The sequence below is a fragment of the Schistocerca americana genome, chromosome 4 (assembly GCF_021461395.2).
Source record: "Schistocerca americana isolate TAMUIC-IGC-003095 chromosome 4, iqSchAmer2.1, whole genome shotgun sequence".
NCBI lineage: Eukaryota > Metazoa > Arthropoda > Insecta > Orthoptera > Acrididae > Schistocerca > Schistocerca americana.
The window spans coordinates 741,594,338-741,618,704 of NC_060122.1; the positions used below are offsets into that span (position 1 = coordinate 741,594,338).

Below are 24,367 nucleotides of genomic sequence, written 5' to 3' on the forward strand. Positions count from 1 at the left end.
AAATTTGTTGGAGTTCTCAAGCGGTTACTTTTTTATAGTGTGGTACAAGTTTGGACTTATTTGTGGCAAACTGCATTACAGTTAGGGCAGTTTGTGACGTCTATGTGTTCCACTGTGTATGTACTGTTTGTTAGCTGTGCACATTGTTCGACCTCACTTTGTTTCAATCATTTCAATCAAGTTGTCCTGCTGCTCTTCAGAGGAGTGCTGTATAGTTAGTAGACCAACTTCATTAGTGGAGTAAAGTTAAGTACTTCTTTACTCGCACTATGTTTCTGCAACACACTAAGGCTCTTCTTCTGGATATGTGAAATATTAAATTGTACCTTCTGACCACGAACAAAATATTAAATTGTACCTTCTGACCATGAACAGAGTTTTTTACAGGACTTTTTTTTGTAAAGATGATACAGATTTCGACTGTTAACAGCTGATGAGCCCTTGCATGTTCCTATTAAATGATGATTATGAGTGCCGCCATGTTGAAATGGTTAAATAAGCATAATACCGTGTACAATTATGACTCACACAATTTATTGCAGTGGCTTACATACACTTAAAAAGTACCGGTACCAAAATATATACAGAGATAACAATTGCTAGTGATATCTGCTTTTGCTTATACAATAAAAACAAAAATAAAACATAATCTCATATGACTATAACAGCAGTATGAATACAGCACCAGGTTCTGTGATCAAGTAATGTTCTCTAGTAAGCACGAAACTAAATTTTAGTCAAGGTACAGGCAGTAACTTTATTTGTTTTTCATTTGGTTTTTACAACACTGCAGCAGTTTTACAAAATACATATACTACTGTCAAATAGTGGACTTTTGTGGACAGGTTTATTTTGTACCCATTTTACGATATAAGCAGTTCAGGCAATTATACAAGAAGGACAAGTTTGATTACGAATCTGTATTTGTACAGAATAAGCAAAAAATAGAACTTTAAATTTGTGCCATTAAAAGTGATTTAATATATCACACTTCCTATGTGTATAACATAAAAGTGGACAATTTATATTTGAATGATAAAAATTTTACTTTGCCTTGTGATGAGGTACAACTTCAGTCGATAACAGATGCAAAAGATTTAACTAGTAGTTGAGCAGTGATACAGATAAAACGATTACTGAACAAAAAGATTAGATTTTTGGATTGGTAATGTAAACTTATTTTTTATACATATTCAGTACATCTTGTGGTGAAATACACACTATACACACTTAATAAAGAACTGCAAAAAAGGCACTTTTTAGCAGCTGATGAAGAAAGACTTATTAATATTACCTCATTTTTTTGAGAAAGTCACTAGTTTTATACAACTAAAACACAGTATAAACTCATATCCAGAAGTGGCCATACATGATTAATATTCATCACAGGTACAGTTTCAACATTCTAAAACACACACACACACACATACACACACACACACACACACACACACAGTGAGGAGACAACCACAAACACGGAAATGTTCCAAATACTTACAGGTACACATACAGTCTCATATTGCAGACACATACAATGAAGCAGAATAAGCAAGAATGGGCCAGTATTCACACAAACGCAGATTTCACACAGTGTGTGCTCTTAGTATTTATATTTAGTTGTACACATACCACGAATCAATTATTTGACAGTTAACTCGTAACCAGTCAACAATCTATACCTTTGTATCAGCATCTTATAGAGGCACAGAATATTTTCTTATCATAGACGAACTTCTATAATTTACACTCTTGTGGGATGAAAAGTCTTTCACCTTGTGAGACAAACTAACAGAAATTGTGGCTACTTTAGCAACTCTCGGTAAAGCTATGAACTTACGATAAAAATATAAGCTAAAAAAAGCTAAATTCGCTTAGCAGTTGGCTGCCTTCTTTATTCCTGTGGACGTGGCGTCAATCGCCAGTTTTCTTCCTGGTCAAAAGTCTATCTTTCATGATTAAATGTCTTTGCGGATCAACCACAAACTAAAGGCGCAGCCAGTAAATTGAATTGTACTAAAAGGCTGTGTATTACATGTACTCCCGCATTGTTACTCCTATCATGCGCAGCTACGTAAATTTCTACTCTGGCAATCAGCGGCCAACTACCGGCGGGTTTGAACTTCACAGGCTTCTCGTGTGTGTTGTTCTAATCGCCCTCTACTGACGCCGACGCTACAGTTACATACAGTGAAACCTAAACACGTGTGCTCTTCCAGTGGGCTGTCGAATAGGGTGGGGAAAGCTGTAGGTGTCTTAACTTTAGAGAGCAGCGACTTAACTGACGTCGATTCTCGAGCGGAAGAAAATCTGCAGTTAGCGGGCAACGGAAGTTGCGGGTTTCACTGTACTGATAATTGAGCAAGTTTGAGGCTATGGCAGCCAGCTAACAGATCTGGTCGCGCGCAGGGCGCCTACTGGGCTTAAGTCCTCTCCAGCTGCTGCAGGGAGATGTAGCCACGCGCGGGGGCGGCAGCCGGGGGCGGCAGTCTGCCCGCACCCTCCGCCTCCCCCAGCAGCACGTACGCCCCGCCGGGCTTGCAGTGGTGCGTGGGCGTCTGCGCAGGCGGGGGCGGGCCTGCCGTGACGTAGCCGTCCGGGGGGCGGCCCGAGCTGCAGACGACGTAGCCCGCCGGGGTCGGCGACGCGCCGGGGGCGGAGGGCGCGGAACTGGCTGGCGGCGGGGGCAGGTTGTCCACGCTGACGTAGCCTCTGGCTGCGGCGGGCGCTGCAGTGGCGGCGGCAGTGGGCATCTCGCAGCGGATGGACGGCCACGCGGTGGGGGCGTTCTGCGAACCAACCAGCAAAGCGCCCACGTCACCACACGTACTCGCTATACATCTATCAGCAATCAATGCGTGCCAACACGGAAGGCTCATGAATCAAGCTGTCAGTAAAATGCCGACAACGAAATAAACACTGAAACTTCCTGGCAGATTAAAACTGTGTGCCGGACCGAGACTCGAACTCGGGACCTTTGCCGTTCGCGGGCAAGTGCTCTATCAGGTTCGCAGGAGAGCTTCTGTAAGGTTTGGAAGGTAGGAGACGAGGTACTAGCAGAAGTAAAGCTGTGAGGACGGGGCGTGAGTCGTGCTTGGGTAGCTCAGTTGGTAGAGCACTTGCCCGCGATAGGCAAAGGTCCAGAGTTCGAGTCTCGGTCCGGCACACAGTTTTAATCTGCCAGGAAGTTCATGTCAGCGCACACTCCGCTGCAGAGTGAAAATCTCATTCTGAAATAAACACTGATGTTAAAAAAAGAAAAAGGACAACGTACCACTAAGGAGCTATGCAAATTGGTCACAAACTGATTTTTATGCAGCAAACGATGGAAAATGCAAAATTGGATGATGGCTGAAAGTGTGACACTGCAGCGCAGTTTCACCGCGCAGCTGGTAAGGATAGTAAACAGGAGACATGTCGAGGAAGATGTGTGCTGGGCTCAAACAAGTCGGTGGTTCAAATGGCTCTGAGCACTATGGGACTTAACTTCTGAGGTCATCAGTCCCCTAGAACTCAGAACTAATTAAACCTAACTAACCTAAGGACATCACACACATCCATGCCCGAGGCAGGAGTCGAACCTCCGACCGCAGCGGTCGCGCGGTTCCAGACTGTAGCGCCTAGAAGCGCTCGGCCACAATGGCCGGCTCGGTCGGAGTAACCGGCGAATTGCTCGACATTTGAATAGGAGCGATTCCACTTTACGACGATGTTCGCAGGAAGGGTGGACCATGGCCAAACACACCGCCAAGAAGAAAGCGGTCCACCTAAAGAGACGACAGAACGCGAGGTCCGAGTAATCGTCAGAAAGGCACCCAGAGCTCCGGCATCACCATTCTCATCGATCCGACATGCAACCAGTGCTTCAGTGGCGACAAGGACCATTCATAGGCGGCCGCAGAAATGGGCCTTATCTCACGGGCCCCCTTGCGCCAATTACCGTTGACTTCTGCACACCGGTAAGTCTATGCAATGGTGACGGACACATTCGACCTATATTGTCACTGACTGGAGTAGAACTGTCTTCATTGATGAGTCTCGCTTCGAACTGAGCCGCGATGACCAGCGGAGACGTCACGGACAGCGGTGGAATGCCTAATAGGAAGCAGTGATGGCCTTGGGTGCCATGTCTTTCCACAGCAGGTCCCCTTTCGTGTCATCCAGGCACCCTTACAGCACAGCCTGGCGTCGAAGATGGTGCATACCTATGGGCTTACATTTCAGCAAGATAATGCCCGCCTGCACACGGCGAGAGTTTCGACTGCTTGTCTTCGTGTTTGCCAAACCCTACCTTGGCCAGAAAAGTCGCCGGATCTCTCCCCAGTTGAGAACGTTCGGAACTCGCACGGCCCTTCAACCAGTTCGAGACTTTGACGAACTAACGCTCCAATTGGACAGAATTTGGCACTGTGTCTCTCAGGACGACATCCGACAATTCGGCCAATCAGCGGAATGCCAGATAACTGCTTGCATAAGGGCCAGAGGTTCCACGTGCTGTTCAGTGGGTGACCTGCTTAGATATGGACTTGTAATAGCTGCAGTGGCTGTCTCCCTAATCTTTCGCATATTATTATCTGCAATCAATCAATTAATAATACATTTGTAATTCGTTTATTATATTAATTAATATTATGTGTGCAAGTTTGCAATTTTACTCTGTAGATGCCATACGCTCAATAAATAAAAGGGCCAGAGGTGGACTAAACCGTTATTGACTCGCTCAGTTTGTGAAGCTTTTTCTCCTGGATCAATTATCCAATCTTTTTGAAACTGTGACCATTTGTTTGTCTGTTCATCACATCTACAGTCCCATTCGGATAATTCCTTCGTTGTGCGTTGCCTTTTTTTAAAAATTTTTTTAGTGTATTAATGTGATGTGTTCCTCAAGTTTCCATTTTAGGGCTGCAGCTTTTTGTCGTGAACAGTAACAATTCAGGGGAAACATTTCTGAAAAATTTTGGAATTAAATATGGGGCGAGACAAGGTGATGTCCTCTCTGCATTACTCTCCAACTGCGTTTCCGAAAAAGTAATCCAAGATTGGCGGAATCTAAAATCAAAACATAAAATTCGCGAACCAGTATTAGGACGGACTGCCTAGCTTTTGCAGACGACCTGGCGGTTCTGTGTTAGGGCACTGAAATAGTATAGAAACAAACAGAAATTTTAAAGTTACAGCAGAAGGAATAGGGCTCCAAATATCATTTGACAAAAAATACACGTGTAACAACAATCTGGCACCCAAAAATCTAAAAAATCTAGACGGTGAAATCGAGAGCGTCTCACACATCAAATATTTAGGCGAAACCATTCAGTAAACTGAACTGTGAAAGGCTGTGTACGAAAACCGTTTCAGAATCTGGAAACGGCTTTGAGACTTACAAGAGACATCCATAGGAAAAAATCCACTCAAAATACAGCAAACTGAGACATTTTCGTCTGTACTTGCATTCGTAACATCCACGCATCAACTAATGTTAATGTGGACAAACGTTAACGTCAGCTGATGCAAGGATGTTATGAATGCGGGTGTGTAGAAATGTACTGGCCGTAAAATACATCATACCGCATGTTAATAGTTATTCAATGTGCACAATGTCAGCTATATTATGTATCTTTGGTATGTACTCATATCGTGTAACATGACAATTTGTTTGTGAGATAAGAAATATGTTTTTTCAACGACGACTAATCACTTATACAGGTCACTTGAGCATGGCTATAAAGCCGAAAGCATGATTGTGTGAAATAAATGAAAAATAATTTTCAATCAAATGACGGAAATCTCTTTCAGAAAATGACGGATAAAACCTCAGTTTCAAGCTATGATTGGTAGTATATATGGCTATGTTGCTGTTCACTAACTAGATTACTAACAGCACACCTCCTTAAGTACCACATCAGACGTCGACGCAACTCGAACTCCAAGTGAAAGCATTAAATTTAACAATAGCATGTCTTTTATAGCACAAGTGTTGCAAGTTTGTCATTAAAAAATTCGTCTAGAGAATAGAATGTGTTGTTCGGAAGAAACGTTTTAGCTTAAATTTAAAATTTTCCTCGCTACCTGGCAGACATTTCAGGTTAATGTCAAGATGATCAGAGATTTTTGTGGCTGCGTATGGAAAATTATTGTACACCACATACAGTTTTAACGTTAGGTAATGAAAACCGCATTGCCTTCTAGTGTTTTGGCTATGAACGACAAAGCCCCCATCGATTTTGAGAGGTTATCCACAACAAATTCACTAACGAATATTATTTTCACTGATTGTTTTTTGAGTAATAACCACTTTCTAAGTGATGAGTTATCCCCTAGTACTTTGCAGAAGTGTGAGAAGTATGCAGCCGTCCTCTAGTCAGGATGATAATCTTAGTCGAATGGTTCAAATGGCTCTGAGCACTATGGGACTTAACATCTGGTGTCATCAGTCGCCTAGAACTTAGAACTACTGAAACCTAACTAACCTAAGGACATCACACAGATCCATGCCCGAGGCAGGATTCGAACCTGCGACCGTAGCGGTCACGCGGTTCCAGACTGAAGCGCCTAGAATCGCTCGGCCACAATGGCCGGCCTTAGTCGAATGTTGAAAGTAAGAAACCACAGAGAACGAACGAAGTCTTATTTTCCAATAGAGCAAGAAGACAGTCCCAGCCTGGATTGTGTGCAAATTGGATCCTAAATAAAATTATGCGTGTGAGAATGTGGAGAGAATTACAAGGACCTGTTGATTCAAGCTGAATGGGTGCATGTAGATAACAAAACTTGGAAGAAAACATATTCTGCCGCGAATGAAATGTATGGCAAAGCCCATTAGCAGGGATACACACTGGTCAGTCAGAACACTATGCCCGCCGACCTACTATCGATAAAAACTCGTCCAGGCGACGCAGCGTCACCTGGCAAGGAGTGACTGCTAGTCAGATACACACACGGTGTATGTAGTACCAGTGAGCATGTGTAGATTGGGGAAGGCGCGTGATCTAACGACTTTGACCGAGGGCAGAGTGGATGGCCCGAAGGCCCTGCCCGAGATTTTCGGAAACTGCATGACTTGTCGGGTATTCGAGTTGTGCTGTGGTGAGTGTCTTTAACTCGTGCCGAAACCAAGATGAAACCATAATCAGACGTCGTGGAGTTTGGTGGTCACCCCTAATTAAAGATTTCGGACGTCGTAGGCTAGGGAGATTGGTAAAACGGGACAGGCGGCGAACCGTGGCGGAACTAACATCAGACTTTAATGCTGGACAGAGTACGACTGTGTCTGAACACGCAGTGCACCGAACAGGCCTAACGACGGGCTTCAGCAGCCCACGACCCATGCATGTGCCAATGTTAACACCACGAGATCGGAAATTACGACTGAAATGGGAAAGTGACCATCGGCACTGGGCGTCGGCTCAGTGGCAGAGCGTTGCATGGTCTGATGATTCCCGATACCTTCTTGTTCAAGCCAATGGGAGTGTGCGAATCCGTTATCTTCCAGGGGTCCAGCTCCTTGACACCAGTACTACGGCACGTAGACAATATGGCGACGGCTCGATTATGCTCTGGGACACATTCACGTGGGCATCCATGGGTCGAGTGGAGCTTGTGCAAGACACCATGAAGGCCAAGGAGTGTCGTAGACTGGTTTCAGACTACGTACACACCCTTCATGAGGTTCATCTTTCCCGACGGCATTTGTACTTTTTCAACAAGATATTGCGCTACATCACAAGGCCAGGAGCATGATAGAGTGGTTCGAGGAACACAGTGGCGAGTTCCAAATGATGTGCTGGTGCCTCAACTCGCCAGAACTGAATCCGATCCAACACATCTGGGATGTGATTCGCGCGACCGCTACGGTCGCAGGTTCGAATCTGCCTCGGGCATGGATGTGTGTGATGCCGTTAGGTTAGTTAGGTTTAAGTAGTTCTAAGTTCTAGGGGATTGATGACCTCATAAGTTAAGTCCCATAGTGGTCAGAGCCATTTGAATTTTGGGATGTGATTAAACGTGTCGTTAGAACTCATCGCCCCCTTCCCGGACCATGTGGGAATTATGTGACGTGCGGTTAAAGGCGCTGCAGTCTGGAACCGCAAGACCGCTACGGTCGCAGGTTCGAATCCTGCCTCGGGCATGGATGTTTGTGATGTCCTTAGGTTAGCTAGGTTTAACTAGTTCTAAGTTCTACGGGACTAATGACCTCAGCAGTTGAGTCCCATAGTGCTCAGAGCCATTTGAGCCAATTATGTGACGCGCGCGCGCGCGCGTGTGTGTGTGTGTGTTTGTGTGTGTGTGTGTGTGTGTGTGTGTGTGTAGATGTGTTGCCAACTCCCTCCAGCGACCTACCAAGGCCTCAATACTTCCACACTACGACGCGTCGCCGCTGTTATCCGTGCCAAAGATCTGCTATTAGGAAGGTGGTCATAATGTTCTAGCTGATCAGCGTGAAGCGTTGATTACCTTACACCCCTACGCCCCTAACTACTCAGACATCGACAGAAAGTTAGTGGATGCAAACAGCAAAGAAATGAAGTTAATTTGTGAACACTCTTCTTATCTTCCATTCATAGTGAGGTAGCGACACCGCAGCGGGAAATTTCCAAGTGAGCTATTTGGTACGCACGCTGCCTCCTTATCTGCAGTGCAAACATGCTATTGCCCGCTTACGCGGTCGGCCGACGTGAAGCGGCACATGAAGGCAATTCACGGAACGGAGGTCCTGTAAACACCACTGCTGTCGTGGCGAGATGGCGCGCCAGAAATTCCCCACACGCCCACGTGAGGGCCATTCAGTTGATGCCTCCGTGTCGACGTACTTTGTAATGTGTTACAAACTCTTCCCTCTTGCTGTAGGAATTATTCCACGACTGGGATAAACAGCATACCAAGTCAATGAATTAGGTTCACTGAAACTCTTACAACTCCTAATGAAAGCAGCATGTTAATTTACTGGTGTTGGCTGAGTTGTTAGGAGACAGCCTCAAATGCTTGCCCTGGTGGTGGACTGACTGGGGAAGTCGCGCACCAAAGAAGAATTCGTGAACATAATAATGTTGGGATGTAGGTTAACAGAGTGCTGAGGAATAACTGGTTTCCACTACTTCACTCCGACAGCATTTACTACAGGCGGGACTGCTGGCTAGTTTATGTGCTTAGCATACTTCACGATTCTACCTTGCGTATAGTTTCACTGGAAATCTGTTATTAGGTTATACGAGGGTCATTCAATAATCAAACAAATTTGTCTGGGGAAAACACTATTAGTAGGGGAAGTTTAATTGTTTTATGGCTTTAAGTTGGCATCACTGGGATGAGCCCTGATCAGCTGATACATCAACATTGTTTTATTTATAACCTCAAAAATACATTTCTGGATGGCAAGTCCGCTTGATACGTCCACGTTAATTGAACAACGTTCTGTTATTCGTTTTTTATTTGCGGAAGGTGAAAAACCAGTGAATATATACTGTAGAATGTCTAAAGATTGTGGTGAAGGTTTTATGAATCGTGCAAATTTTTATAAGCGGGTAGAGCAGTTCAAAAATGGTCGCGACTCAGTGACTGACGAACACCGTTCTGGCCGACCAGTTGCAATTTCAACTCCCTTACTTGAAAGTCGAATTGATGGTATTATTCATGCCCACCGCCGTGTCTGTGGAAATGGTAGTTGATAAGGTTCACCTTCTCCAGTTAATGCATGGAAGCTAGTTAGGGTTAGTTCATGCTGGCCAGGCAAAGTTACACCAGAGGCTGCCTGCGTCAAGATGGTTACCGCATACTACAGTCAAGCAGAGGACCAGTGGCATAATAGCAGTGATGTAGCAGGACAGAGCCGCTGCAGCGTAGAGGACCTGATTGCTTCACATCCGACCTATGGTCGTGTTATGGCAGAAACCCATGCTTTACTAAAATAGGGACAGGCCAGGCCCATATAAACACTCCTCTTTTATAGTTAGAGGGATGGCAGTCTAGCAGCCATCAGCTCCGAGGGGGACCTACAATGGTCTAAGAATCTGGGAGACTGCATGGATCAACGAGTCTCCACCTCTGGACTCTGCCGCTGCTAGCTGCGACCCTGTCGCCTGGGCTGAGATCAGTATTGTGGTCTTCAGCACCCTTCAGCCGGTGGGCTGCCTGATGGCGTACAGTTAGAGCCAAGGGCGATGCAGCTGCTCAGCCACCATTGCTCGCGCAGGCACTTTCCTTGCTCCCCACCTTTGTTTGTGTGGACATACGCTGCTGCTGTGAGGTGTCTCATCCACACTGGGAACATGGCACTATTCTACGTGCTGTGCACACCCCATCCCAAGCAGCCGGGCTGCTCCTAGTCTGCACTGGGGGCCGCCACCCCTGCTGTAGTCAGCATCCTTGCCAAGTCGCTGCTGTCGTCACTCCACCAGCCCCTCGTCGCTGCTGATGGCTGCACCTCTTCGGAGGCCCCTGGTCGCCTACCGCTTGCGTCCAGGGGACTTTGACCTCTCCAAGTATCATAACGGTTGTAATTTACGAGCAATAAATGACTGTTTCAACAATGGTGTTTTCGTGATTTGTTGGACGACTACCAGGCATCCACTCACTGCTACAGTGCTACCCTGCCCTGGGTGGTGAACTACTGGTCTTCTGATCTCTGCCAACCCAGTTCCACTGCCCACCATGGAGGCCTGCCACCCTGGCCGACCTCATATTCATTATACTGATTTATGAACTAAATGAGAAACATGGTGCTGTCCATGGATTAGTTTACTCCAGTCTTCTATTACTCCATTTCCTCTTTCCAACACTCTCTACTCATTTCTCCCTCCATCCTCTCTCTACCCATCTCCCCTGGTCTGTTCACCCGCCCCCCTCTCTGTTCACCTTCTTGACCCCTACTCTCTGTCCATGTACTTTTCTCCCATTCTGCCCATCCACTCTTCCTTCCACCTCTTTCCATCTCCTCCTCCCCCCTCTAATGCTGTATCTTCCTCCTATTCTCTCTGTCAACCTTCTCTTCCCCTCTCTCTGTCCATCTCCTCCTACTTGTGCCTATCTTCTCCTCCCCTCTTGCTATCTGTCCATTGCCTCGTCCTCACTTCTCATTATCAGACTCGCCCCAACAGGAGGCTGGTGAGTCTTACACTACAGTATTTCTTTCGAGGTTGTAACTAGTATGTGTATCAGGGATTTAGGATCATTTCTCTCATGGTGTTATTCAATATGCACATGTTAAATACATTTCACACATATTTAACCAGTTTCACGTGTATTTGTACACATATAACACCTGTATGTCTAGCGAATTTCGCCCTGCAGGTTCACTTTCACTCAGCTTAATGTTTAAGACGTAGTATCTCCTGAACTATGTGCTGTACAATGACATAATTTTGCAGGTACATCCTCCTATCTGCGAAATGTGTTGTGAATAGAATTAGTAATAAAGAAGTAATGAATTAAAACGTCTTCATGTGGTATTTTCACTGTATGAACAACGAAAATGTAGTAAACGACTAACATTTTTCCTTTCTCCATTTTGTAGGGGTCGTCGGCAAGTAGTAGTTTCGTAAAGGTTTGAAATTGAAGAAGTTTCGTAAAGGTTTGAAATTATGTGTACAGTTCGTTGCAAGTCTCCGAGTGCTCTCATTCTCAAATCATGAATAACTAAATACGGGTATTCTCGCCTCATGGGCTACACTACCGTTTCACCCCAATCCCCAACGCTTCGATAGATGGGTAGTTATTACCCCCACAGCTATTCTTTCCAGGCAATGAATGATACGTGTACCAAGTTTGGTTGAAATCAGGCCAGTGGTTTAGGAGGAGATGTGGAACATACATACACATGCACATCCATTTTTATAATTTGTATGGACATGGATATGGATGTATAGGTCTCGATTGACTCTCGTGAAGGGATGCCTGGGCCAAAGGAAAAGAATTCCAACAAGAACAACGACATAACTTTAGGGATATGAGTAGACAGTACTCGTCTTCAACAAACATTGTAACACGTAGACTGATAGAATTTAGTCTCCCAATTTAGCCTGCATAGCCCTCCATATGTAACTTCATACGGCACATAACAGAGAACTTACAGTGTTAGCACATTTAGATGCAGTAATATATCACAGCAGAAAGATTCCATATGTCCATCTTCTACAGTCGAGGAGACCAGGAACATTTGAAGGAACAATCGCAGGGTTCAGCCTCCCCGAATACCAGGAGAAGAGGAATTTCCATTAACAAGATGGCGGACATCCCATGGCAGTCACTTTGAGAATCCTTTGTACCGTGGAAGAAATTAATACTTGTAATGTTCCACTGCTAACTGCTTTGTCCCGGACTCGCCGTCAGTTTCCGGATATACAGAGTGTCTCTCCTAGAAGTCATCAGGCGCATTTTCTCTGGTGTTTCAGATGATATTTGCAATTTCGTTTTTGTATTGTGTAGCTGGAGACATCCCAAACAAATAGTGCTCATCACGTCTTTCATGCGACTCCCATTGTCAAGAGCAATAACTGGTTTGCCTCCCTTTCGAACAAAATTATTTTTAAAATGGAATTTTAGATGCCCATTTGATAGAGCTGTCCCAGATTAGCGTAGTGCGATGTCCGTTTTCTCAATATGTACTCTCACGTTCAGAAAAACAGAAAACCTTGAACGACTAGAGATGGGACGTTCATATTAACAGGATGCGTTCATTAGTATGTTCTGCAGAAACGATTAGCATTTCAGTCACCTCGATTCAGCATGTGTCCTGCTGCCTAGTACGCAGGGGCCATGGGCACTGATATCTTGTTCCATGCGTGACAGCATCGACGAGTATAAGGGACGAATGGGGTCCTGTGGTTTAGCCATCCATGCTGCATGCACCTGGTTCCAGATTTCATCTGTGGTGGTTGGCATTCGGTCACAGTGCTGCACCTGCCATTTCACCATACCTCAAACATTTTCTATTGGTGACAAGTTAAGTGATCTTGTGGGCCAGGGCAAAAGTTTGATATTCTGTGACACCAAGAACGCACGTGTTCGTGCAACAACATGTGGTCGCGCACTGTGTGGCTGAAAAATGGCGTCTGGGGTGCTCTTCTGAAAGGGTATGGCTACAGGTCGCTGGATGTCATTCACACAGGTCACACTGGTCACAGTGCACTGGACACGTACCATCTGTGATTTGTGGTTACAACCAATAGCGTCCCACACCATAAGACCTCGAGTTAGCACAGCATGTCCTGTGCGAATGCAATCATAGTGACGCTGCTCCCCCTGCATGGGGCGAACCAAAATTCGGCCACCATAAAAAAAAAAAGCAGATTCGTCTGAAAACACTATCTGATGCAATTCCTGGCCCCTTTGACCTCATTCCATACACCATTGCCGTCTAACTCGTTTCTGCACATTCGTCAAAGGTAGGCGGAGAAATGGACGATGCGCACGTAATCCGTGCCGTAACAAGCGGCGACGAACAGTCACCCTTAATAGTATATAATGTGTTACACTGTTGCGCCAGAGCCGAGGAGGAGGCAGATCTGACCTGCAGTGCCATTCGGATGTGGTATCGATCTTACTGGGGGGGGGGGGGGGGGGGGGGTGATCTGGCCTGGGTGGAGCGACCTGATCCCTCTCTTTGAGTTACACTGCCTTCAGAAGACCATTCTGCACACACCCTTTACACTGCCGAAACATTTCGTCCCACACGAGCAGCAATTTCCCGGATGGGTGCATCAGATTGTCTCATGCCAATAATGCACCCTCTCTCAAATTCATTGATTTGACAGTACAGTTCTGCGAGGTATCTTGCATGTCTGCTCGAGTTACACTGATCCACTACCTTCGGCTTATAGCGACAACGAGAGCCACATGTAGTGCCATGGCCCGCGCTGACAGTTACCGCAAAGATGCGGCGCTGCTGAGCTGCTGCTGGACTGCTGTTTATTCTTCGTGTTTTACAGTCCCGGTTAATACATATCGAGGAAACGAATATCGAACTAGACTAATTTTCGAGCGCTTTATCGAATGTCGACATAAAATTCCGATTTAAAAATACACATACCAAAAAAAGTTTTGCATCACCTCAGTTCCGCGATTTTGGAAACTGTAAAGAAAATTGGAATAGAGATCAACGTAAACATCATTTCCGCCCTTTTTATTGTTCACGAAAACCACACTTTGCATGTTGTACCACCATACAGCGAGATCTTCACAGGTGTTGGTCCAGACTTGGCATACTATCCACAAGTTCATCAAGGCGCTGCTGGTCCAGATTGTCCCACTCCTCAACGGCGATTCGGCGTAGATACCTCAGAGTGATTGGTGGCTGACGTCGTCCATAAACAGCCCTTTTCATTCTACCCCAAGCATGTTCGATACGGTTCATGTCTGGAGAACATGCTGGCCACTATAGTCGAGCGATGTCGTTATCCTGAAGGAAGTCATTGACATGATGTTCACGATGGTGGCGCGAATTGTCGTCCATTGTCGTCTCCCAATATGCTCCTGATATGGTTGCACTATCGGACGGAGGATGGCATTCACGTAGCGTACAGCCGTTACGGCGGCTTCCATGACCACTAATGGCGTACGTCGGCCCACATAATGTCACCCCAAAACAGTAGGGAAACTCCACCTTGCTGCAACGCTGGACAATGTGTCTAAGGCGTTCAGCCTGACAGGGTTGCCTCCAAACACATCTCCGACGATTGTCTGGTTGAAGGCATATGCAACACTCATCGGTGAAGAGAACGTGATGCCAGTCCTGGGCGGTCCATTCGGCATGTTGTTGGGCCCATCTGTACCGCGCTGCATATTGTCGTGGTTGCAAAGATGGACCTCGCCATGGACGTCGGGAGTGAAGCTGTGCGTCATGCAGCCTATTGCGCACACTTTGAGTCGTAACACGACGTCCTGTAGCTGCACGAAAAGCATTATTCAACATGGTGGCGTTGCTGTCAGGGTTCCTCCTAGCCATAATCCGTCGGTAGCGGTCATCCACTGCAGTAGTAGCCCTTGGGCGGCTTGAGCGAGGCATGTTATCGACAGTTACTGTCTCTCTGTATCTCCTCAATGTCCGAACAATATCGCTTTTGTTCATTCCGAAGACGCCTGGACACTTCCCTAGTTGAGAGCCCTTCCTGCCACAAAGTAACAATGCGGACACGATCGAACCGAGGTATTGACCGTCTAGGCATGGTTGAACTACAGACAACACGAGCCTTGTGCCTCCTTCCTGGTTGAATGACTGGAACTGATCGGCTGTCGGACCCCCTCCGTCTAATAGGCGGTGCTAATGCATGGTTGTTTACATCTTTGGGAGGGGTTTAGTGGCATCTCTGAACAGTCAAAGGGACCGTGTCTGTGATACAATATCTAGAGTCAACGTCTATCTTCAGGAGTTCTGGGAACCAGGGCGATGCAAAACTTGTTTTGATGTGTATAATTTTGTTTGTAATGGGAAACAAATGGTTGGTTTCTGTTGACACCGGGCGTCTCACGAAAGATCTGAAAAGCAGTAATTGTCTGGCTGTCTCTAGCTACACAGTGCAAACACGAAATTGCACATTTCTGCTAGGAAAAAAAAAAAAAAAAAAAAAAAAAAATGCGCCAGACGACTGTTTAAGAGAAATATGAATTATTTTGTTCCTTTTCCTCTCGGGAAGTTTGTCCCTTTGGTTAACAGTCACCCTGTATAGGGGAATAGACTTAAGAGCAAGTGTACCTGCTGCTGCTGCTGCGGTCTGGCGGCGGTGACGTAAGGCACAGTGCTATTGTGGCCGTGGTTGGGCGCCCACTGGGTGAGCGGAGTCAGCACCAGCTGCTGCTTGGCGGCCGCCGGGGCAGCTTCCGCGGGCCGCGGCACGTAGCCCCTACTCGTCCCGTTGTCGTTGAGGTTGTGGGCGGCCGACGGTGTCTTCAGTTCTGCCACAGCCACCAGCTCGTTGTTGGCGCCCATCTGGGTGTACCTGCAACCAGACAGCGCGGGTCAGTGAACCTCCAGCACTCGCTTCGTATTACTGACAAGCATCCCCTAACTGCTTACAGGTGTGAGTGGCAAGCAAAAAACCGGCTAACTGTTGACAGGCTTAGTTCTCGTTGTCTTTATGTGTCCGACCTCTAACATTCGTGTTGCTAGCTTAAACGTTTGACAGAAGTGAGTTGTCCTTACTCTTTACCTTAGTAGATTAGTACCAAGAGCAGAAGCACGTATGTTAGGGGTAAAACATGGTTTTAGCAAAGGTGTGTATTGCGAATTGAACAGGGGACTTAGAAACGCCGGAGAGGCTTCGTCCCGTCGTAGCCCTCAGTGGTTCACAACCCAATAACAGGCCACACCAGTCCACCCACCTCACCACTGTCCCACAACGAACCTAGGGTTACTGTGCGGTTCGTTCGGCCCTCCTCCTCCCTCCCCCCCCCCCCCCCTCCCCACGCCCCCCTCCCCGGGGTGAACACCTAATACCAGATGAGTTTGCGTGGTAGAGTAATTATGGTGTTCGCATAGGTGGAGACAGTGTTTGCGCAGCAATCGCTGACATAGTGTAACTGAGGGGTAATAAGGGGAACCAGCCCGCACTCGCCGAGGCAGATGGAAAACCGCCTTAAAAACGTCCACAGGCTGGCCGATACGCGGATTCGTGCCGGGGACCGGCACTCCTTCCCAATCGAGAAGCAGCGCCGTAGACCGCGTGGCTAGCCGGCCGGGCTTTAGAAAAGGTAGATCGTGTTCTGATTGTCTTTTCACTTTGGCACAAGTAACCGAAAAAAGAAAGTACTTTAGAGTCCCAACTTATTATGCTTTTATAGACTATGAAAAGGCGTCTGACAAGGTAAGGCGGAAGATGCTATTGGAATCAAATGGTTCAAATGGCTCTGAGCACTATGGGACTTAACTGCTCAGGTCATCAGTCCCCTAGAACTTAGAACTACTTAAACCTAACTAACCTAAGGACATCACACACATTCATGTCCGCCGGCCGGGGTGGCCGAGCGGTTCTGGGCGCTACTGTCTGGAACCGCGCGACCGCTACCGACGCAGGTTCGAACCCTGCCTTGGGTATGGATGTGTGTGATGTACTTAGGTTAGTTAGGCTTAAGTAGTTCTAAGTTCTAGGGGACTGATGACCTGAGAAGTTAAGTCCGATAGTGCTCAGAGCCAGAGCCATTCATGCCCGAGGCAGGATTCGAACCGGCGACCGTAGCGGTCGCGCGGTTCCAGACTGTAGCGCCTAGAACCGCTCGGCCACTACGGCCGGGGTATGTGATTATTTCATTTCATATCCCTACAATTTGTTGCACCTTGGTATTTGTTTGAGATGACTGATTCCACATGCTACTATCGAATAACTAGTATAGAAAGCTAAATTTTTGAATTTTGTGAAAGTGCACAATTTTACATGTCTGAACATCTAACGCCATTTCCCAGTCGTTGCACTGAACTGAAATCGTATCAATAGCTGCCTGAACATTTTAGCAAAATTTTTAGTCTGTACTTCATTGTATGAAATGCGCCATCAGTCGAAGGTCTGAGATTATTATCAATGTTATTTGCCTGGTCTTCCGTTCCTTTATACAGTCTTCACGTATCTTCAGTTATTCCACAGTCTGTATGTATGGCAACGAATAAATCCGCCTGCTAGCTGTTACTTTCACATTTACAATGTTTGAGTGTAACAATGTTCACTTACATTTCTGAGCTGTCAGTCTGTCTGACTGCAATGCGGGATGTGTAAGATTCAATCCCATTTACCGTCAGGGAAGTTTCCTTTGAGGGTGGGTTTATTCAGCCTCTCGAGGTCCGTTGACGAGCTACTAGAATGAGGAGTAGCACTCCAAGTCCGGGAAGCTGACCACGTCTGGGAGAACAAGGTGTTTGACCAGCGTGATCTTCCATACTGCGTACAATCACAAGATACACGGCGGCCGCTCTGATCGGGAAGTTAGTGTAGTAATAAAATTGTCTTGTGGTGTCTGAGTGCAGACGTTCGGCCGAAGGTCAATCACGATCGATCTTCCGCTGGCGGAGCGTGGCTGCAGTGCACCGTGTGGTGCGCAGCTATTCGCGTCCACCAGCGCCAGTGCGTAAGCAGGCTTTTTCCTGGCGCCCTCTGGCCGCCCGCTATTTCTGGGACGGCCGAGCAGTTCTCGGGAGACGGCCAGAGTTGCCCGTGCGAGCGCAACCTTCTGCTATGTTCCCTTCTCCACGAGGGCCGACTGCCTTACTGTTCTACATCTGACTTCAGAAATAAATTGTTCTGCAACAACATATGACCACCTGCCGGTCAGTTCAGACGTTTGTTTCATAGCACCCCATGTTTACTTATACACTCCATAAGCCACTGTACAGTACATATGTTACTTCGTACCAGTATTATCGAGTTTTTCACATATTCCATTCGTGTACTGAGTGACAGAACAATGACTCTGTTTACCTGACACGTGGCCTATCTTACCCTCATTATCTCTGCATAGGATACATGATAAGGGCAGCATAATGGTCGCACAGTCTTCTGCGGAAGCAGATTCTCTATCTTTAGACAGCACGGTTTCATGGGAATTAAGGATAAAAAGTTAATTCCCTGAGAATTTCGTATGTATTATATAAACCAGATACGATTTCAGCATTTGTAGACTTAGAGAAAGCTTTTGACAATGTTGACTGGAATACTCTCTTTCAAATTCTGAAGGTGGCAGGGGTAAAATACGGGAAGCGAAAGGCTATTTACAATTTGTACAGAAACCAGATGGAAGTTATAAGAGTCGAGGGACATGAAAGGGAAGCAGTGGTTGGGAAGGGAGTGAGACAGGATTGTAGCCTATCCCCGATGTTATTCAAACTGTATATTGAGCAAGCAGTAAAGGAAACAAAAGAAAAGTTCGGAGTATGTATTAAAATCCATGGAGAAGAAATAAAAACTTTGAGGTTCGCCGATGACATTGTAATTCTGTCAGAGACAGCAAAGGACTTGGAAGAGCAGTTGAACGGAATGGACAGTTTCTTGAAAGGAGGATATAAGATGAACATCAACAAAAACAAAACGAGGATAATGGAATGCAGTCGAATTAAGTCGGATGATGCTGAGGGATTTAGATTAGGAAATGAGACGCTTGAAGTAGTAAAGGAGTTTTGCTATTTGGGGAGCAAAATAACTGATGATGGTCGAAGTAGAGAGGATATAAAATGTAGACTGGCAATGGCAAGGAAAGCGTTTCTGAAGAAGAGACATTTGTTAACATCGAGTAGAGATTTAAGTGTCAGGAAGTCGTTTCTGAAAGTATTTGAATGGAGTGTAGCCATGTGTGAAAGTGAAACATGGACGATAAATAGTTTAGACAAGAAGAGAATAGAAGCTTTCGAAATATTGTGCTACAGAAGAATGCTGAAAATTAGATGGGTAGATCACATAACTAATGATGAGGTATTGAATAGAATTGGAGAGAAATTTGTGGCACAACTTGACTAGAAGAAGGGATCGGTTGGTAGGACATATGAGGCATCAAGGGATCACCAATTTAGTACTGGAGGGCAGAGAGGAGGGTAAAAATCGTAGAGGGAGACCGAGAGATGAATACACTAAGCAGATTCAGAAGGATGTAGGCTGCAGTAGGTACTGGGAGATGAAGACGCTTGCACAGGATAGAGTAGCATGGAGAGCTGCATCAAACCAGTCTCAGGACTGAAGACCACAACAACAACAACAACAACAACAATCTCAGCGGCGCTTCTCTCGAAACACAGGAACATTATTATATAATTAATCGCACTAGCACCTTGTATACCATGAGGGGTAGCCGCGCGGTCTAGGGCGCGTTGTCACGGCTCGTGCGCCCCCACCTCCCCCCCCCCCCCCCCCCCCACGTCGGATGCTCGAGTATTTGCGGGTAGTGGGCCGTGTGATGTCACCGGGTTTCGCTCTCAATGTCCGCCTTGACTAAAATACTGCGTAACAAGACAGTCCTTCAACGCAATCGTTCCTACAATACAGACAGGCTTACCGAAGAGGCGCAGTAGTTAAATCATTATACATTTGGGGGAAGAGAGTTTCAAGTTGTAACGATACAGTTAATAAATGTGAAAGAATCGCGGACATTCTCACGCATCTCAATGGACAGACGCTACAAGAAAAACGTTATGCATCCCAGCTGTTAAAATTCTAAGTATGTACCTTCCCAGATGAGTCAACCAGTAGATTTCTATCCCCTTTGTGCATATCGACAAAAAGATCGGCTGAGCAGACTCGAATCCCTACGTTTCCAGTGTGTTATAGAGTCCGACCAAGCTGCGTACTGCTGTCTGGAGGATGAAAGGGGGTTGCTATACGCTACTGCCTAGATGTCTGTCATTCAGTGTGTCACGAGTCTACTTTAGCAGTCAGTCAGAAAGACTCCTAGTACATTGTTTCCGATTACATTTCTGTGTATTTGACAAGCGAGACTTCCGTTGCAGATTCTATATAGCGGCCAAGATACATACCTTAGTGTTGCAAAATATTTGGCGTTCATTATCGAGAAGCATCGTAAAGCAATAAGTAGCGATGTGTTCATTAGGGAAATGGATTCGCTTCGGAGACACACCACAGGCGAGTACCTGGGCAGATGGCCTGCCTGAATAGGCGAGAAACGTGTGTAGGTGTAACGCTGCTGGTGAGACAACTGGCTGCATGATGTCAGCGCAGTAACAACAGAGACTGCCACGCTGTCCGTTGAAGGACGGTTGGTTATCTCTTCCGCTCCCCAGACCCGCCGGATATGTACTTTCGGCACTCTGGGTGGCGTAGGGCAGTTCAACGCCGGTTTACAACTGTTCACTGCAAGGTCATCACTCGGAATATACAAGGTCCCACTAATTAGGAGAATCATAAAACTACCAATACTTCGGAGAAACATAAAGCAGATCACTCGAGAGTTGGTTGTGTTCTCATCACAAAAATACAGCGCAAAAAACGCAATACAAAAACGTGCAGCACTACAATCCGCTTGCATCATGTAACCAAAGGGAACTGCTCTTTTTGAGGGAATGACGCTGGTGCTGTTAACATTGGCGGCGAACATCTACGCTAGCTAACGGTCGAACAACTTCAAAGTTGTGTGCGCGAAGTTTTTCTTTATCTTTCATTTTTTTGTGTTGGTGGGGGGAGGAGAGTGGGCAGTACTTTGAATTGCAGAGCCCTGGGGTAAGTATTTGTCCAAGTGTAATAGCTCATCGATTTCGGAATAACTGAACGTTACATGAATGTAACAACTAATGAGCTTGAATTCATGTAGTACATAACCGTTGTGATATGGCTTTAAGCTAACAACGCGTCTCCACTGACTTTCTAATATGCTTCCGATGGTGCATCAAAAGAATGACACTATGTCACTGCTCTTTCTTCTTCGCTTCTCTATCATTTACACGGCAGGTATTGCGCTTTGTATTCCAGGCACGCCCCCCCCCCCCCCTCCCCGAGAGCAATGTCGTTTCTGGTATCTTCAACGTCGCGCACGTAATCATTTTTCTTAAGTACTGAGCAGTATTGCCTGTTATGGAAACTATCTGTTGCGTAGTATGGCCACATTCCTTTTTCCCCGACATTTGTACTTTCTTATTTTTATCCTTTCACCACCTTTTCCTCCCAGGCGATCAATTCCAATTCAAACGATTCTGATCACACGGTGAAGCCCTTCACTACCGGTTGTCTTGGCTGCTGGTGAGTCTTCCGGGTTGTCTCTTGCCGACTCAGCGTAACCTGGAGCACCTCTGATGAAGTGCAGCGCAGCTCCGGACGAAACGTTAGGAACGAGAAAGTTTCATGGACCTCGGCCATAAAGCCTGGAAGACTCACCAGCAGCGCAAACGATTTTGTTCTTTTTCTTTTACTGGGGCTATACACTTGCAGTTCCTCTCTTACCGTTGCTTTATACATAATCCAGTCTTACAGACTCACATTAATTTCACCTTCCGTGCTTTGTTTCCTTTGTTACTGCCAACTGTAAGTTATTTCCGCACCGCCGATATTTGAAACTTGTCAGTTTCATTATTTCATTATTAATTTCAGTCAATCGTATTACTGGCTTTGGCACTATACAGACCATTACCATTATATCATTGGGAGCAATTTTCTTCTTGTATTCTTCACATACTCAAGCTATTGGTTTCATTGCCCACAAATAAAATTTATATCATAATGTTAATACCCAAATATTTTATTTAAAAGGAAACACTGTCTGTAGTAGGTTGTATAGTTGTGCATCTGGCCAATTTCGACTCTAAAGTCAATTTGCAGCGTTTATTCGTAAGCAGTAAGCTATATTCTACGTGTTCTGACATACAATCGAAAAACTCTTTCCAAATGATCTTCCATACGTGGAATAATACATTTGCATTGCTATTTCAGATCGAAAACATCGTACTAGAAACAAATAACCATTTCATCTCATGTGTAAACCGAATTCCACATTCAGACTGGCTGTTTTCCAAGCATTTCTACCCATACAGCAAATATTCTATTTTGTCTCTCAAATTCTTTGGATTCCAACCTAATTAGATAAGGGCACACAAAATGTCTGGGGAGAGATGCAGCAACCTTCGCAAAGTTATTGTATTTCTCCGTCTTACTAAAAATATGGACTATTACCGAATTTTCATCTTTGTTACAGCGTAACGCGTCTAGAAGTCGAGACAGTAAGACATGGTGACGAAGTTAACTACTTTTACTGTAACAAATCTGCCATTTTAAAAAGTTTTATGACAAAGCTGTGCATTAGAGAGCTACTACTTTTACATCAAATTAAAAGGAAGGTCAACGTTGCCATATTGATGGTTTACTGATAGCAAAATCGATTTTCAATCACATAGTGATCATCTTCAGTGCTGGAAGTTAAAAATTTCACATAGCGATGAGTGAATAAAAAACCAAAACCACAAATACACCTGAGTATAAACCAACTGTTGGAAAGAACATACCTGTGGTGTATAAATTAAACTCATGGGCACTGGTATCAAGTTATTATCAGTAACCAAAACTGAGAAACGATCACAATAACTTCCTTTTAATTTAATATATATGGTCGTTGTGCACACAGCACTCCATGGAGTCGCCAATCAATAACTTTTACATCACATATTTTAAATGGTGATTAAGTCGGTAGTTTCCGTTCGCCTCCAAATCCGTACCCTCAGCGGACTCGGGGTGACAGAAAAGTTTAATTACTCGCATGTCACGTCCTAGCACGCAATTCATATCAATTCGGAAGTTTTTCAATTCCCCCGTGTTTTTATTCTAAGCCGGCCAAGTCGGTATTGATACGAAGTACGGCATACATTCTTTTCTCCCGCCATGTTTTCTGTTTCGTATACAGATTCGGTGGTAATTCTAAGCGTACAATTCCTTACTCCGAGATTCGTTTCGGTAGCCCTGTGAGTTCGCTATCAATACACCGTGTGAGTGACTTGTGCTGGAAATGTGTGTCTCTGATATCAATTAGTTCAGCCTACTTACCTTTCTTATAATGTGTATGACTGTAAAATTAAATTGTGATATGTCGAATGGAACAGTGTAATTTACTAATGTTTCTCACTGTTCAGTGCAGCCACATTGTTTAAGAAGCAAAAGGTGTTTTCCTTTTTTCCTCATGGAAAAGACAGGAAATAATGCAAAGTGTGCTCTGTGTGGACAGTCATAGTCAGAGGAGCGTTCACAAAAAAAATCAAATGTGTGTGAAATCTTATGGGACTTAACTGCTAAGGTCATCAGTCCCTAAGCTTACACACTACTTAACCGAAATTATACGAAGGACAAACACACACACCCATGCCCGAGGGAGGACTCGAACCTCCGCCGGGACCAGCCGAGCGTTCACAAAAATTATACCTAATTACGTTGAGTAACTAAGGTAGCGATTAAATAATGCTTTGTAATGGGTGTGTGTCTTGACAACAGCGAATATATACGGTGCAAATTTTTTTTTTCCTTTATTGTAATTTTAAACACCTATACAGGCGGGCAGTCAGCAGCATAGTACGCTGCTCTTCAGCCTTAAGTGGAACAATAAACAGGACAGAGAGGTGATATATACAATACAAAAAACGGCGGGCAAAAAATGGAGATACAAAAAAACAATAAACAAGAAACCGTTCACGTTGGATGAAAAAAACACTAACACTTGGAGACATGGCGCACAAAACACGGAGAACAGCGATGGCACATGGGAACAGTTGAGTTGTAACTGCACGAAACACAAAACGATGCACACACACTAAACACTGATGGCGATGATCTCCGGCGCGCGAATGTTCACTGAGCGTGTACGAGTCCGGGGACCTGCCAAGAGAGGAGGTGGAGGAGGAGGAAGGGGAAATGGGAGAGGGGAGAGCTGAGATGCCATGGGCAAAGGAGAGAGGGGGAGGGAGGAAGGGGGAGGGGAAGCC

At 45.5% G+C, this 24,367-nt stretch overlaps 1 protein-coding gene across 1 annotated transcript in view; it reads right to left on the reverse strand.

Annotated features, from left to right (window-relative positions):
- Window positions 1–512: 512 nt before the first annotated feature.
- LOC124613768 (cytokine receptor-like) overlaps window positions 513–24,367 on the reverse strand; it is a 270,808-nt gene continuing 246,953 nt past the window's right edge. The window contains exons 4-5 of the mRNA XM_047142485.1: window positions 15,680–15,923; window positions 513–2,786 (exon numbers count right to left, since the gene is read on the reverse strand). Of these exons, the coding sequence (XP_046998441.1) occupies window positions 2,421–2,786; window positions 15,680–15,923 (610 nt within the window). The 3' untranslated portion in view covers window positions 513–2,420. The remainder of the gene's footprint in view (window positions 2,787–15,679; window positions 15,924–24,367) is intronic.